Raw genomic sequence first — 18,965 nt, forward strand, 5'->3', positions numbered from 1 at the left:
GCAGCTGGCTGTGGCTTTATTCGTAGGGGTCCACCAAATCAATGCGATAATATTTTGATTGACCATCTCTTTGTGGATGTGATTTTGCAAGGATTGTTTAAAAGAAGAAAAAGACAGAGAGAAAGAAAGAAAAGAAACGAAGAAATTTTAAAGCAGTTAAGTTTTCTGGGTAAGGCCGACCCATAATCTTACTGCTGATATTATCAACACTGCTAAAACTGGATAGATGGAAATTGTCCACTTAAAAGTGATTAAAAGAAATTGTACCCGCATTCAAAGACGGGTATATAAAATACGAGCTGGATGGTACTTGTTGCTGAATCTTCGAAGATTTGCATTATCAGTTACAGTCTGTTGTGTGTTAGGTGCTAAAATTGGGTTTGATTCGATTGCACTGTAGAGACATGCTTAAACGTATGAATCAACTTCAACATGCTTTTATGATTAAGGCGTTATAAGTAAATCTGGAAAGCAGTGTTCATAAATAAATATTGATGATAGGAACAGAGACGCAGAGACGAAATAGATATATGATATTGAAGGATTTTGAGAAGGAGATTGCCAAGTTATACGCACACGACACATAAATATGGGTTGGCTTCAGCAGCGGCTAAGGTAGCTTAATGGAAGGTTCGAATAATATTGTGAAATTTTGGTTTAAAAAAAAGAAGAATAATATTGTGAAAGCGTGTGAAGAAAGGTGAATTTGAATAGCCTTTATAAGGCTTCTTCATACTCTGTTTCTCTGTTTATATACCCAAAGGACACAACAAAAGCACATTAATAAAAACTTGTCATTGTAAGTGTGCGTGCAAATGTACTTTCATGTTAACATTTGCTGTTTTATTTACTGAGTTAGTTTATTCGACTATTTGTCACATAGTTAACAACTATACAAGGCTGCGTTAGAAGTCCAATCGTTGAACTAAACGACCACGTGGAGACAGACAAAGTAATAATGATTCGAATATTTCAATTTAGTTTCCTTCTTGATCACGAGAAGACCTAAAACTAGCAATCCCTTGGTTATTGTAATTCTACAGATGATCACCAGGCCATCTCTTACATGATCAGAATCCTATGAACTAAAATTAAAATGTTTTCCTATTTTGCCACCACTCATACAAATAACTTGTTACAGCTCTCTCTAGTATGAGTAGTCTGTAATTGCAAATGTAAGGGTTCAAATAAAGAACTATAATGATACCTATAAAAAAGACCCCAAATGCTCCAGCAAAACTCCATAAGAAGGCATCTCGAAAGTCATCCCCTTCCAAATGATCATGAGGTTGCTTGTTTCTTCCAGCTTTTAAGCAATTTTGCTGCAGAGGCGGACCACATAGAAAAGGGTTCCCTTCATAACTGGTTGAATCAAAAGTTGCAAATTGATTTTTCATGTCAGGTGTCATTCCCGATAGATTGTTATGAGCCACCGAGAAGACGGACAAGGAGTACAACTGAATTAGTTCTTTAGGAATGTGACCTGTCAATATGTTGCTTGAAAGATCAAGGCTCTCTATCTGCTTGAGGTGGGAAAATGTTTCTGGAATGGGCCCTTTCAATCGATTGTTTGACAAATTTAATGCATGGATACTGCCTAGGTATCCAATTTGTGAAGGAATCTCACCTATCAATTGATTACTTGAGAGATCCATCCCAGACATGAAATTTAAAATGCTTCCTTTGTAAGATTCATACCTGCTTTTTGTTGTAAAATCTACTTCTTGGTCTTTATACAGTGTAAAATTTTCTTTCTCTTTTGGTATGGAAACTTCACCGGTCAGAGAGTTAAATTGAAAATTTGAAAATCTTGTAGTCCATGACACAGTAAAATGTCCTATTTCCTTTTCCCTTGGTGCATCTATCTTTCCAAATGTGATGTTATTCAAGCAATATGGGATGCCTCCAGAAAGCTTATTTTGAGAAAGATCTAATAACCTGATGTTCTTGAGCTCGCATAAACGGGTAGGAATAGAGCCTTCAAGTTTGTTTCCTTTTAACATGAGGACCCTTAAACTCAAAAATGAGCCATTCAATCTTGAAAGTTGACCGGAAAAATTGTTATTCATCAAATTTAAAGTCAACAATAAAGGGAAATTGGCTATAGTGGAAGGTAGAAGTCCCATGAAATGGTTGCTCTCCAAATGCAAGTACTTCAACTTTGAAAAATTTAGACAAATTGGCAAAGAGCCATTGAATTTATTTTTAGAAAGGTCTAGACATGTAAGTTCGGTCAAGTTGCAAAAGCTTTCTGGTAGTGAACCTGTTAAAGAATTCTTTGACAAAATGAGGTAACTCAAATGTTGAAGGTTTCCAATCCAGCTAGGTAATTCACCAGATAGTTGGTTGGCACTAATATCCAACATTCTTAATTCAGTACTATTCATGACCGCACCTTCAAGCTTTCCTTTGAAGTTATTGTTGTTGAGATCTAATAACAACAAAGATGTGAAATTTGATCCTATGGGAAGACATGGGCCGCTGAGGTGGTTGTTTGACAACTTCAAAAACCTCAATTCATTGTTACCTTGACCAAATTCTTGGGGCAAGTAACCAGATAAATTATTATCTGACAAGTCGAGATCATTCAGTTGTCTCATTTCACCTATTGAAGCTGGGAAGCAACCTCGCAATGAAGTTGAAGACATGTTAAGAGAGATCAAGTTGGGAAAAATGAAGCCAACATGAGAAGGGATTTCATCTCTAATGGGGTTTGATGAAATATCAAAAGACTCCATTTGAAGCAGTTTTGAGGTGGAATTGAATTCAAAAGGACCAGTGAACAAGCTGCGGCTCAGATTGAAATAAGTCAATTTTGTGTTGTTTGCCAAAAGCCAGGACGGGAAGGCCCCTGAAATGTTTGTGTTGGTAAGTTCTAGATGTAGCAAGTCATATTGATGAAGAAGAAAGGTAGGCATTCTTTTAGCATTGGCTTCATTCAGAGTACAGTTGCGGATTTTGAAAGACCTCAATTGGAAGGAAGGGATAAATGGGGGATTCTCTGTTTCAAGCCTCAGGTTGGTGTGAGAGCATATAATGGAAAAGACTTTGAGGTTGGAGTTGTTGGCAAGTGAAGAGAGTGAAAATAAGCCGTTGAAATTGTCATCAGTAAGCAAAAGAGCTGTTAGAGACCTCAAAGAATGAAAGAGTGAGGAAGGAAAAGTTCCTTCAAAACGATTTCGTGAAAGATAAAGCGTATTTAAGGATGTCAAATTGCCAAGACATGGAGGGAGTTGCCCCTCCAATTCATTGTCGCTAAGATCCAATAATGAAAGATTCTTCAAATTGCACAGGCCTCCTGCAACATACACCATTTTTCTTCATTAAACTTATTTCATCAGAACAATGTATTTAAATTAATATTGGGCCCAGGAAAAAAGCCTCAACATTGAGCCCAAAAATATGAGTAAAAATAAATTATTAAGCCATTTCCTTTTATTAGTTTTAGCTTGTCCATGTGTCTAAATACGGCTCTATCTTCTTGTTGTTATTGTTTTGTCAACTGTTATTTGTTTTGACTACGTTATTTCAAACTACTGCCGCATGCCAGTTAGGAGATAGATTGGAAATCGGTTTGACAGAATAGTCAACTCAATTTGCACGAACAAGGAAAATTTGAGTGTTTGATTAAAATAAAAATTTTTATCAGCAAATTTGATGTTTATTGGCAAATACTCAATTAATGGATTATGTTCTTTCCATCGGAGATGCTATAAAATATGATGCGTACCTTGTTGTGGCAATGATCCATTGAGGTTGTTATTGCTTAACGTCAATACGGTGAGGGAAGTAAGAGACGTAATAGATTCTGGAATGCTGCCCTCCAAGTAATTAGCACCAAGCCACAGCGCCTCCAGATTACGTGAATGAGAAAGGTCTGTCAAATGCCAAATGGACATGTGTGCGTTAAGCCACAGCCCCTTCAAATTAATTAGTGTGTATATACATGTGTGTGTTTGTTAAAATTTATTGATAATGAATCTGCTAAGTAAGAAAACGTCATCTTATCTCTTACTTTTGACATTTCATTCAATTCTCTCAATTAAATAAAGGCACATAAATTGTTCGGTTGAGATGATTATGCGGCAAAGGTGAATAATTTGACTTCCCAACAAAATCAAGATAAAAAGAAATAGAAACTTTCATATATTTAATGGAGAAAACCTTGTCTATATAATCCTTTTAGCATTTTTCTTAAAATGATGGCCCGGTAATCTTTTTTCTAAAAAAAGATATACTTTTGATACACGTTTCAGTAACTACATATGTCATTCAAAATATAGGATAATATAGAAGACAAAGATTTAGCACCGAAATATGGGAATTCTATGAGCATATTGTATTGTAAGTTCAACACTTCCAAGTTCACGAGCCTGATATCGCCAAGCAGCCCTGTCCCACAAACAACATGTGATCGGTTACTATGAATGTTAGTAGGTATAAAGAATTATAAAAAATAATTCATACAGTTAATATCATCATCCTCTTCATAATTTAACATGAAGTGAAAGTTTGATAATGTAGTGTTTATTAAGCTTGTTTTGGGCCCCTCTATATATCCAAGAAAACATCTTGCCTAGTAATTTATTTTTAAAAAAATATTTACAACATGAATCAAAACGTTTAGTATCTCAAACATTTTCTAAAATATCTTACTTGATTATATTTTTTAAAAAAATGACTAATAAACTTTTGGTACTCAAATTTAATTTGTCTCCGTTATCAATTTGGTCTGTGAGGTTTAATTTTTATCAATCAAGTTCCTAAAGTTTCATACGCAATTTTATTCCCTCTGATGCTATCTATAAGATATAATGATTAAATTATGTAGATTATATAGTTTGTTGAAATAACTGAAAGGTAATAAATACGTAGAAATATTTTTTTTCCAAAAATAATAAAAATGGTAAATGAGAGAGAAATTGAGTAAGAAAAAGATAAGTATGAGAGAGAATAAATGAAGTGATATAACATATAATTATTGGGAGAAAATATAAAAAAATTGGTTCAAATTTCATAAATAAAGCAAAGTGGGGTTTATCATCCTTGAATTAATGGTTAGCGGTAGCAAATGTGCGTTTAGGATTATATATCTTCAAACCATAATGACTAATTTTGTATGATTACGAAACTTTAGGGACTTGATTTATAACAATTAATTAAATTTCATGGACCAAATCAATAAGTGAAGCAAATTTGAGGGACGGAAAGTTTCATTGTTCCAATCAGAAATCATCCACACATATTAGCTAGAACTAGAATGGACTCTTACGCCGGCAAATCAGTAGGCTAAAAGAGGAAACCAACAAAAAAGAACGAGATAAAAGGCAATGAATGATATGATCATAATCATTATTAACTATTTTTTTACCGTAACTGATGTGCTTTTACATCTTCAAAAATCACAGGTCGAAATACTTATAAAAATGTCGGTCTTAATTAAAAATGTATGTTTATGTACTGTGTGTGTATGTATATGTATGCATGAATGATAGAATAGTTAAAAGAAAGAGGGTGACCTGACAAGTAATTCCCACGCAAACGCAACACTTGAAGCTGGATGAAGGGGAGAAAAGAAGAAGCATTGAGTGACCATTTGATGTGTCCCAACTCTTCAGCTCTTTTGTCACTCAAATCAATTACTATCACTCTGTGAGTAGAGTTGTCACACTGTACAGACTCCCAAGTGCAGCAATCAGAGAAGGTTTGGTTATTCCAAGAAGGAAGAGAAGAGCCATTTGGGTAATTGAAAGCTTCTTTCAATTTCAGAAGAGCTTCTCTCTCTTCTTTCAAGCACCCCTCAGCTTCTCCATTAAACCCTAATAATATGAATATGATTATGGCCATCACCCACCGCACCTCTTCTCTCACTGAATACCCCATTTTTCTCAATGCATGTCTTCAACTGCGTGTTGTTCATCTATATATAGAGGCCCTATCTTTGCCTGGAAGACTCAGATGGGGCAGAGGCAAAAAATAAAGCTCCACTTCATATCTGACATATTCATCTAGTCCGAAAATTTTTTTTTGGGAGGGGAGATTAAGATTCCTTCGCCGAAAGACAGGATTATATTGACTTGACCTCTCAATTCATGGTCTTGACAATTAATTGCTAACAATGTGTATTGCACAAATTGTTCTATTCTTATCACTATTTATTCAAAATCAGTGCGAGTGGCCATTTCTGTACAACGTATTAACGGGAATCTTAAACGCCAGATTGTCAGGTAGACAAGGTTGACGGTGCCACGAAGCACGAAGTAAATTATACATATATACATCGAAAGCTTTATTATGCACCATGCGACTATTTACAGTCATGAATTTCTATGATACATTAGTTAGGATATGCATTTGGGCATAAATTTAGAAGATTATGACTTAATTTGTCTCCTCCAAGTGTATATTTATATATTAGGCCTTTAATATATGGTGATTTGGGCTCTCAATGCATATTGTAGACTCTTGAAGATAAATCTCTTCATTTAGGTATTCCTCACCTTAGATGATTTGGCTTTGGGTTCACTTGTTAAATGTAATGTTGAATGTCACATGCATGTTGCCATGAAAGGCTTGATCAACATGTAGGACGCCAACTTGGACGCACCACCTGGGATGTAACTTTATCCGCTTAGGACACCTTATAAAATCACGTCACATCTTATTTTAGCCACTTCAACATCTAACTCATCCCATCTTCCTACGTTGATCAACTGATAGTGTTCTCTAAAAATTTGGTGAGAGACTAATAAGAACCAACTTGGTAATTTAAAATTGGAAATTTCGAAGAGTATCTTGCAATAATTTCATTTGTATTCTTATCATGACTAATAAAAGTCAGTGCGTGTGCCTCAACATTCTGCAAAATATACCCTACAACGCGCATCACATTGGGCCGTCATTGACCAACTGCCATCCCACATCTCACGTCTTGGATGGCTAGATATCTGTACGCATTCACACTAATTTCAAATCAAACCTACCAGCAAGAATGACATTTATCATAAAGTTACAAGGAGTCAAGTTCTGAGAGGAATTTAACGTATAGTTTCCTTGTTGAATCCGGGTCGTGATTATGACAAGTTATGAAGTTGCTGATGAGCAGGATGTGAATGACATATAAATCTCATTCGTGTCATCTCTTCGATCAAAGAAAACTACAGTTTTGTTTCACAAGTGAGGTTCTTCAACGTTGTTAACACACACACACACACACACCCCTATATGCTTCCTGCATGCGTGATTCTGTGATATCTCTTTGTAAAATTTGAGATATATCTTCACACAAAGTCTAAATATGCAGTTTCATTTGCAATTAAGTATTGTTTTGGTTGATTTATGTAGGCCTTTGTCTCAAGTTTCCATGGATCAACCCGATCCAAGAAGTATTCTCTCAAGTGCTCCCCTTCATAACTGACACAAATTTGGAGTCGTTAGTCAGAAAGATTAGAAAAAGATGAAAGATTCCTTGCCCCCAAAATACACGATGGGGCTTGACGTGACCTCTCGACGACTTATGATTGATCCTCACAGTTGTTAACAATGTTCACCACACAAATAAGCTTTATATCTATGTGTGTGTGTATTCTTATCAAACAAACTTTGCCCCATCAAAGGGAGTTTGGAAAGCCAGACTGTATATGGTAGACTGAGATTTTTGCGCAGAAAGTAAACTATACGTCTAAACTCTGAAGTTTATTTCTTTACGTTTATCTGTGTTTAGCACTAAAATTGACTCCTAGGCACTCAGTTAGGGCTAATTATTAGGATAAAAACTTATAGAATTAATCTAAACTGGATTTTCCGGTTTGAACTTGATTAGCCAAAGACTGGTAATTATACAAACAACAAAAAGATAGAAAAAATATACTACTTACAGTCCTAATTATAAGACTTTATTTGTAGTCTACAAATGAGATCTTATAATGAGAACCAAAGTAGTAATAGGTGAGTTGGTTTGCCAAATAAAAAATTATTTCCGCTAATCTCTGCTTGTTTTTGGGTCGTGTTCATTGGTTTTAGACTCTGTTTATTCTTGATCTTACATTTTAATCATGCACATTTGTTTTTAAAGATTTATAGTATTTTCCTAAGAGCAGTGTTTCTTTTTGTTTTGTTTTGTTTTTTTTTGTTTTTGTTTTTTTTTTTGCGCCTGCCTAAGATTCCTCAGTGTGAGTCTGAGATATGGCATGTTTATGCACATAAAACACTTCTATATATTTTAATGAATTTTTATGTTAATTGTCGTGTTTTATATATAAAGTTTAATTAGGCTATAGCAAAAATTACGTACGTTCTATAATATTACAATTTAAGTGTGTTTCAACAAGAATCAAATCTTTTAATTACTATGGCCGAGTTGCTGTAAATCTTAATCTTGATTATTTTATATAATTCCAAAATGTAACATCATGCTATATATATAATTAACTAAAATCAGATTCTGCTTGCCTAAATAAATTTAAAGCCTAACCTTTTACTACTATACCTGTTGATTATTGATGCGTATAATAAGAGTCTCCTGTTCAGCTTGTCTCTCTCAGAGTAGACATTTATAGGAGTAGATTATAAATGAAAATTGATCAGATTATAATTTGGGGAAAGTCAAAAAGATTTTTTTTCTCTTAACATCTTAATTAACTACCATACAATAGTACACGGAAAGTAAAATGAAAGGGAAAAAAGTATCATTGTTTCACATAAACTGATAACAGTAATGAAATCTTGATAATCAACATCCACAGCAAAATTCAACTGAGAGAAACGTAACATTTTGCCAAATTGAAAAAAAACACAGCACTTGCTTTGTGGCAAACAACCAATAAAGCTAACAACCATGCAAGACTTGAAAAGTAAGTCACAACCAACAAAGCTAACAACCAAGACTTGAAAACCAAGCCACAGTCTAACCCCGGTTTTGGGGGGGGTGTTAATATAGTCAATGGCCAGAGATCCCACAGACTTATAAAATAATAAAATTAAAATGTATTTTTATAAAAAGAATTTCATTAAATATAAATCACAGACTTATCAGTCTGCTATTTTGGGTGTGATTAGAATCTATGACACATAGAAACAGATCTGATCTATGATGGATTGTTCAAACAACGTTGGGACACAGCGCAATTTTAGCAGAAAATATCTAACAAAACCATAGTATACACTGCAAGAACCTCTTGCAGATAATAATCATTTTTCCTATATATATTGTAACGGCCATATGGTTATGACAAATGATGTAGTTTCTCGCTGAATGGGTCGTGATTATAACAAAACATAGAGATAAATTAAAGTTGCTGATGTCATTTCCGCAACATAATTTAAGAAAACTTGAGTTTTGTTTTATAAATGAGCTTTAAGGTTTAATATATATGTTGGGTTTAATTAGCACGTAATATGAGAATTATAACTGTGAATGTGGAAAAAATGCAGAATTTGAAATGATAGCCAAAGATACAGACAAGACGAGAGAGGGATCAAAACCACAGTCCCACGGAAACTCTTTCCACTTTGATAATTGATGATGTCAGTTTCGACATCTCTGTGCGAAACTTGGCTCAAAATCTTTCCACAAAACTGACAATCTTTTGGTTATTGTGATCGTCTGTTACATGATCAAAATTTTATGAACTACTAAAAGGCTATTCTTTTTTGCCTCCACCCATGAAATAACTTGTCACCGCTCTCTCTAATATGACTAGTTTGTAATTGAAAATGTAAGGTTTCAAATAAAGAACGATAATGACACCTAGAAAAAAGACCCCACATGCTCCTGCAAAAGTTCATAAGAAGGCGTCTCAAAAATCATCTGCTTCGAAATGATGAGTTTGCTTGATTCTCCCTCCTTTTGATTTACTATTCTCGAGTCGCTGTAAATCTTAAACCTTGATTATTTTATATAAATTCTGAAATGTAACATCATGCTAGATATATAATTAACTAAAATCAGATTCTGCTTGCCTAAATAAATTTGAAGCTCAACCTTTTATTACTATCCCTATTGATTATTGATGCATATATAATAAGGATGCCCTGCTCATCAGCTTGTCTCTCTCAAAGAGTAGACATTTACAAGGGCAGATTATAAATCAAAATTGATTAGATCATTTTTTTTTCTTTTAATATCTTAATTAACTCCCATACAAAGTACACAGGAACTAAAATGAAAGGGAAAAAGTATCATTATTTCACATAAAGAAATAATAATAATGAACTCTCAATAATCAATATCCACAGCTAAATTCCAGGGCCTAGCAGCAGTATAACGCAGCAACACTGCACAGCAAAACAACGTAGTCAAACAAAACATACCAATTAATTAGTTGACCTTTTATATATATAATCTACAATCTAATGGGAAAAAAAAATAGTACTACCTCCTGTCCTAATTATAAGAGCCAGTTGACTAATTTGAGGAGATTAAGGAAGTAAGTTGAGTTAGTTATTTATCCTAAATAGGTGTTGTTTTTCCTAAAATATCCTTACTAATCAAGTGTATTGACTAGAACTATCATTGTTAGAAGGGCTACTTTGGAAAAAAAATATATAAATATGAGAGACAAAGTGGATTGGGGTCTTATATTTAAGACCAAAATAAAGGTCAAACAGGGTCTTATATTAAGGATCGGGGGTAGTATATGCAATAAATTACAAATTAAGTTGGATTAATTGTGTTCTGTGTGGGAAAAGATGTGAGATGAGAAAGTGATGAGAGAGGAACCCACCATCCTTTCCAGAAGCCTTCGCCCTTACATTTGGTGTCAGCTGGGATCTGTGATGAATCTTGAACAGCTCGCACGGTGGTGGGATATCCAGGTGGCGGTGTTTGGTGGTGGTGATAAGCCTGACCCGGTGGAGGATAAGCCATCACTGGTGTTGATAGCTGATAAGCCTCTGCATGTGCATAATCATATCATCCAATCTGACATATATCAAATAAACAATAATACAGCAAGAAAATGATTAATTAAGTTGAATAATTCTACAAAAACCTGAAACTTGGTTGTGTTGACTCATAGTATCTGTCGCAGGTTTTGCACTAGACTGAGAAAGAACGAGAGAAAAGAGAAGGGTAATCATATATATTTCTTATAATTAACTAATTTACCTAATTTTTATAATTTAATCAAATTAATTTAATATATCTTATATTAAAGACCGAAAGAATAATAATTATAGTTAATGGTTAGATGCAGGGCAAACTATGAAGTAGCTTGAAGGAACCACTTAAACTATGTACGTTTGGCAAGATGGTATTTTAATCACAAACCGTATCTGATGTACATATAACAGGAAATATAGCAGGAGGCTCTTGTTGATGGTAGAGATTTATGGTTAATAAATATTGATGAAGTTAAGTTCGTTATCTTCTGAACGACTGGAACAGAGAGGCCGAGATGAAATAGATGAATGTGAATAGCCTTTATAAGGCTGCTTCATGTTAAACATTCTATCAAATAATAATTGTAACTAATAAAATTGTATCGCAATGGTATTTATTATAAATAACTAGCTCAACAAATTTTTTTAATCTACTCAAATCAGTTGATTAACTCTTATATTAGAGACCGAATCATTTCTTCAATTGAAGAAAAGTACATTTTTGTTTCATAAGTGAACATCAACGTTATCATATCTGACACAGACTTCCTGTGGTTTAGTGTGAAAGGTTAGAAAATGATGAAGAATCATTGCCCCGAAATACACGATTGGGCTTAAAGTATCCACTCAATTTATGATTGATCTTGACAATTGCGATCTATATTCGCCACGCCTAACAAGTTTTATATTATTTATCACAACTGTTCAAAAGTCAGTGCTTTTGCTTTTGACATTTCTGCACAATCCAACAAATTAAACTATGTGTTCATATGTGTTTAGTGCTTTTTTTCCTTTCTTTTTTTTTTTAAAAACTTTTGAATTAGTGGCAGACAGTAATTAACTGAGATTATACACAACTTTTTGTTTGTTTACAGGAAATCTTCCATACCATTAGATTATGAGACCGTATAGCACACTTGAGTTGTAGTCACTCAGTTATGATTAATTAGGATAATAATTCATTGAATTTGCAGTTTTGAACTTGCCAAGAGTCTCCAATACACGTATCAAGAATAATACAGTGACAAAGAGTTAGGGGGGGAAAAAGATTGATGTGTGCGTGTTTTTTTCTTTTTTTTGGGGGGGGGGGGGGTCGAACATACGAACAGGGGAATCATAGTAAGATAATTAAAAAAAAAAAAAAAGAAAGAAAAGAAAGATGCATATCGAAACCGCTTCAAATAAAAAGAAATCATTTCCATTTATTGCTTCAGTTATCAATTTAGTATATGAAGTTTAATTTCTATCAATTAAATTTTTTAATTCTGTAAATAAGATATAAATAACTAACAAATGCATACTCACGTGGTTCTATTTATAAGTTCAAGAGAAAAGATTTCCTTTTTTTTTAATTTATAAGTAACATCATTAAATTTTTTACATGAATATATAATTTTATCTTTTATTTATTATTGTGTGAATTATTATTTCTCAGAAATTGTGTGTGTATACACATTAAATATGAATAAAATTAGAAAATTATTAAACTTTAATACTACTTCTCATTCTTAATATAAAATTTAATTTATAATTTAAAAGTAAACCTTATATCAAAGACGAGAGGTAATATAAAGTTGATGAAATTTAAAATTTTTCATGATTATAATAAAACATGCTAGAATTGAGTTATATATGAGTAAAGACGCTGATGTTTCAAGAAAAGGAAATGTAGACCAAGTCATTTTTCCTCTACATCTCTGATCTGACAGCCATGACTATTCAAAACAATGCTCACGCTTTGGCATCCAAATAAATGCCCATTCAAGGAAATCTCAGCGAATTAATCTAATCAACTAAATTTGCCAAACAGTTATACCAATTCTAAGTCCCGTTCGTTCCATACAAACTCACGCTTCCTTCACCATAATCTAAATGACTATTTTTTCCCCATTGAGAGGTTATAAGGCCTTAGCATCTGCGTTTTGCACTAAAATTGAGTTTTATTCACTCAGTTATGATTAATCAGGATAATAATTCATTGAATAGAATTGATCTGCTAAACCGTGAAGTTGTGGTTTTGAACCTGCCAAAGTCTCCTGTGTACGTACCAAGAATAATATTATGACAGGGTTCGGGAAAAAAAAAAAGGTGACATGCATATAGGGTTGAACATGCATACAGTTTTTAATGTAAGACCTAATTGAAAAATTAATATTAACCATATATGTAAAAAAATTATTCAATACGTATTAGAAAACAACAGAGGGAGAGACGTCATACCAAAACCACTTCAACTAAAAAAAAATTATCTCCATTCATTCCTTCGGTTGTCAATTTAGTAGACGACGGTCAATTTTTATCAATTAAATTTCTAAATTCTGATACGAATAACTAAATTATGAGGGTAAAAAATTAGTAAAAATTGGTTTACAGTAATAAATGTATAAAAAATTGATTTTGTTTTTAAAAGAATTTCATACTTATGGAGAGAGGGAGTGAATGAGCAGAAAAAAAGAGATGAACACGATGATATAATTAATGAGGGAAATAATTAAAAAATTGATTAAAATTTCAAACACCTTTTTGCTTTGTTTGGATCGGAATAAAAGTTGGGACAAAAAAATAGGAGGAAAAAATATTAAGAAAAGATAAAATATTATCATCTCTCTTACTTGAATGGAGGGGAGAAAATTAAAAGAAAAAAAGAAAATGAGTAAATATGTTAATGACTAAAACACTTTTATCTCCATGTCAAAATATATTAGGTTTAAAATCATTCCCAAAATCTATCTCTTATAATTAAATTTTTGTGATTAAAATACCACAGTTTTAACGCTAATACAAATCTTAAGCAACAATGTGTATATTTTCTAGTGAAAAAACAATTAACAATGTATGTATTATATGTATGAATGATAAATAGTTACAAGGACAAGGGTCACAACTACCACCGCACCCCCCGCACCTATCCTCTCACTGTATATTTTACCCTTTTCCAATTATGTTTCCTTAATTGTCTTGTAAATTGATTTTATGTTCTAGAATGTCCTCAGTATTATAATATTTACTCATTTAATGAAAGGAGAATTACAATAAAGTTCTAAAAAAATTATTATTAAAAAGTCTCAATAAAATTTAGGTCTTGTTAGCTAATTAAATTTTTAAACATGGATTTTTTTAACTAAATTTCCCATAGTACAATTGGTATTCCCATCTATTGCATATATATTTTCAATAGGAGATCATGATTACGACATTCGTGTGGATGTTATTTTCACAAACATATTCTTCGTAAAGAATAAACACAACACGATTGTCTCAATAAAGCCAACCAAGACCTGAAAACCGAGTCACAACCATACAAACAGTGGAGCAATATAGTCAATGGCCGGTGATCTCCAAGAATAGAATTATTATGTATGAATGAATCTCTTTAAAAACAATTAAAAAATAAGAAATCAAACACTTATCAATTCTCTCTATTCTGGGTGTGATTAGAATTTATGACCCATAGAGACAACAACTCTGATCTGTTATAAATCTGACATCTCATGTATTATTCAAACAAACCTGGGACAAAGCGCAGTTTTAGCAGAAAACATTTAACGAAACCATAGTATACTGCAAAACCAAATGTAGCCGGAGATCATCAGAACCAAGCTCTGTTGGGTACGTAGTAAATTCTCGAAAATTGTAGGCATGCGGCATATATAGTTAAAAAATCCGCTTCAATAAGCTCAGTTCCAGGCATTGCGTGCACGGAGAATTTATGTGCCATCCTATAGCAGTTGGCTATAGTAGTTGAGTTGACTCATAGCATCTGTTGCAGTTTATGCACTAGACTGAGAAAGAAAAAGGGAGGGGCAATGATATGTATATATAGTCTCGATCTCGATGGAGACGAAAAGAATGAGCAAAAGGAGAATAAACCAAGGGCTATAATTACTTGTAATTTTTTTGTAGATGATTTTAATGAAAGGCTCCCACATGGATATTGGGCGAAGAATTTGCAGAAAGCGGAGAAACAAACAACAGAAAAAGAAATCTATATTTGGCTAAAAGCTATCAGTTTTAGGTCGTATATTTGGTAAAGCAATGAGCCAGTTTTATCATAAAGCTAGAAATATAGCTCTAATATTTATTGATGATGTTAAGAATCGTTTGCTCAAGATAATTTATGCTTGTGTTTAATTATATCTGTTTAATCAACGTTGACAACCTCTTTGGACTAGAAGTAAGCGATGGAATAATACATTTTTCATCAATAAAAGTTCTTGGCATTGGTTCATATGGCTGGAATGAACTAACATTAGATTTTGAAATATCAGTTAATAAATTGTATCCTATGGCAATAAACATAGTACCTTGCATTGAATTTGTTTGTTACTTTTGCATCACTGATTGGTATTGTTAATCTCATATATGATAATAATTATAGTTAATGGCCAGATACAGGGCAAACTGTGAAGTAGCTTGAAGGAACCATCTGCACTACGTAAAAAAATATTGCATTACTTTTTGCCTGTGGTACTAGTTTGCTGCGTATATCGCTGCTACCTTAATGTACATTTTGGACTATAATTCTTCTCAAGGGAATATATATGGAAAGCGTCTATTGATATGAACTATACAGATTTAACCCTTTTTTCCACTGAGATAATTTTGATAATTAGATTGTTAGCAGCTTTTTGTTTTGGACCTCAAGGAGATTGTTTGTTCCCCCTCCTTGAACTCTTGAAAACAAGCGCAGAACCCCTCTTGAACTCTTGAGAACAAGCGCAGAACTGAGCTTAGTAATTTCATAATGTATAAGTTGAATTTAGTTCCAAGAATGTGAATATAATACTCATTACAAAAAAACATGCCCCTTTACGTTACTATGAGGAGTACAAAAATTGTGTGAGAAAAAATATGAAACCAAAAGGAGCTAACACAGAAAGCAATCAAAAGTAGCAATCCAAAACGTAGCAGCAACAGAGAGCAGCACAACTACAATGAAGAAAAGAAAAAGAGACAAAACAAAGTTAATATCAGGTAATAATCAATTGAAAGAGAAATGAAGATTCATTTAAAAAATTTTTAAAAACAGAGATATTATGGGAACTCACGATCATTCCCAAGAAACCATCACCCCTACTCGTGGTCTTCTGCAGAACACTCTGTTTTGGGTCCCAAGAAACATCATCCTTTGAAGGATACCCCATTGGTGGAGGCGCACTCACGGTCGGCGGCGGCGGCGGATATGCTATTACCGGTGAAGGATACGACACTGCAAATTCATCATATATCATATATAATCTCATTAATTAATATTGTTAATTGCATTTACTAACACAATATAATGATATAACAGAGTAGTAGCTTGTTGTGGAAGAGAAAACTTACCGGGAGGATCAAGCTGATTGTAATGATGATTCATGATTACCAAATAATATTGAAGTTGACAATGATCTTATGAACTATATGAAGATACGGGTAGACCCGAAAATGAGATGAGATTGAGATGCTATGTAGGACGCATATATATATATGGTATAGGTGCGCGAATGGTGGGCGGCTAAGACAGCATGAAAGCGCCTGGGAGTAGGCAGTTTCGGGGAAGGGATCGACCTTTCCATTGCTAAGGTTGCTTAATGCTCTGTGCTTCCCTCTCAAAGCTGACAATATTATCAACTGTGCCCAATGAATGCGATAATGTTTTGATCGATCGAGTCATATTTTTGGCTGTGACTTTGTAGGGATTATTTAAAAAATAATAAAGAAATGAAGAACAAAAAGAAAAAAGATAAACCAAAAAAAAAAAGCAGTTAATTTTTGCGAGTAAGACCGACCCATATTTTTGCTGAATCTTGGAAGATTTGCATTATCATTTACAGTCTGTCGTATGTTAGGTGCTAAAATTGGATTTGATTGCACTGTACGTGGAGACATGCTTAAACGTATGAATCAACTTCAACATGCTATGGGGATTTAGGCGTTAAAAGTAAATCCGAGAAGCAATGCTCATAAATAAATATTGATGATAGGAACAGAGAGGCAGAGACGAAATAGATATATAATAATGAAGGATTTTGAGAAGGAGATTGCTAAGTTATACGTACACATATAGGTTGGAGGCAGCGGCAGCCACGGTAGCTTAATGGAAGGTTCGAATAACATTATGAAAGCACGTGGTGAAGAAAGATGAATGTGAATAGCCTTTATATAAGGCTGCTTCTTGCTCTGTTTCTCTCTATTTATATACTCAAAGGACACAACAAGAGCAAGCTCATTAATAAAAATTTGTCATTGCAAGTTTATGAGCGAATGTACTTTCACGTCAACATTTGCTGTTTCATTTAATAAGTTATTTTATTTGACCATTCAACTTATAGTCAAGTACTATGCAACGCTATGTTATAAGTCCAATTATTGAACGAGACAAAAGAAAATTATCTATATTTAAGTAACATATGGTCTTATACCTCGGCAGATCCGCTGGCCAAAAGAGGAACCTAAGAAAAGAGAAGAAGATAAGAGACAGTTATTGATACGGTCTTAATTTTTTAATAATTTTGCATTGTAACTAATGTGCTTTTACATCTTTTAATTAATTTTTTGTGATTAAAATATCACAGTTTGATAGGCTTATGAAAATATCAGTCTTAATTAACAATGCATGTCTATGTAATATGCTGGCTGTGTGTGTGTATATGCATGAATGATAAAATAGTTAAAAGAAAGAAGGTGACCTGATAAGCACTTGCCGTTTAAATCCAATGTTTGAAGGTGGTGGAAAGGGAGAAAAGAAGAAGCCTTGAGTGACCAGTTGATGTCTGCCAACTCAGAAGGTCTTGTATCCTTCAAAAGGCGGCTTATGACTCTCTTAGTGGAGTTGTCACACTCTAGACTCCCAAGTGCAGCAATCAGATAATAACTTACTGATGAGCAGGGAGGATGTGAATGGCATATATATATGTATATATATCACACGTGTCATTTCTTCAGTTTTGTTGTGAGCTTCAGCGTTGTTAACAACTAATAATTTATACATTTTGTGCACGTGTGATTGTTTGATATCTTTGTATAAGTTTTGAAATATATTTTCACATAAAGTCCAAACATGCAGTTTCATCTGTGGTTAAGTATTGGTTTGGATTTGATTTATGTAGGTTTTTGTCTCAAGTTTCTATTGATCAACACGATCCGAGAAGTATTCTCCCAAGTGCTGCACTTCATAACTGACGCAGACTTGGAGCCTTTTAGTCATAAAAGATTACAAAAAGATGAAGATTCGTTGCCCACAAAATACACGGTCGCTAACAATTAATGTTCACAGCACAAATAAGCTTTATATTCCAAATCTCAGTGCATGTGCTTTTGACATTTCTGCACAATCAAACAAAATATGCCCCCATCCGTCAAAGGGAACCTGGAAAGCCAGAATCTATGGTAGACTGAGGTTGCTGCGCAGCAAGTAAACTATGCATCTAAACTCTAAAGTTTTCTATCTATTTATCTGTGTTCAGCACCAAAATTGAGTCTTAGTCAATCAGTTATTGTTAATTATTAGCATAATAACTCATTGGATTAATCTAAACCGAATTGGTGGTTTTGAATTTGATTAGCCAAAGACTCCTATGCACCAAGAATAATATTACCCAAAAAAAAGTTGGGAAAATATATAGTTGATATGTGAGGTCGAACGTGCGAACGGCTAGCCAAATAAAAAATTATATCCACTCAATTTTTTTTTTTTGGTCTTGTTCATTGGTTTTGGACTCCGTTTATTCTTAATTTTATAGTTTAATCATGGACAGTGCGACAAAAGTTGCTGTAAGGTATCTTTAAACATTTTAGTTGTCATTAAATTTTATGCGAGCCTGTACTTGTTTAAAGATATGAAAGAATTACAGTATTTTTTGAAGAGTCGTGTCTCATGTTTT

General features: G+C 33.5%; 1 protein-coding gene across 1 annotated transcript; it reads right to left on the reverse strand.

Moving 5' to 3' along the window:
- Positions 1-1,220: 1,220 nt before the first annotated feature.
- On the reverse strand, positions 1,221-17,356 carry LOC114733970 (receptor like protein 21-like; the record flags this gene model as incomplete). The annotated part of the gene is made up of 2 exons (XM_028921448.1): positions 17,353-17,356; positions 1,221-2,402 (listed from the first exon to the last, which is right to left on the reverse strand). A coding segment is annotated over exon 2 (1,167 nt), but the record flags the coding sequence as incomplete, so codon positions are not given.
- Positions 17,357-18,965: the final 1,609 nt, after the last annotated feature.

Source organism: Neltuma alba, unplaced genomic scaffold (genome assembly GCF_004799145.2).
Source record: "Neltuma alba isolate B1F8T4 unplaced genomic scaffold, ASM479914v2 tig00013051_pilon, whole genome shotgun sequence".
In the NCBI taxonomy this organism is placed as follows: Eukaryota; Viridiplantae; Streptophyta; class Magnoliopsida; order Fabales; family Fabaceae; genus Neltuma; species Neltuma alba.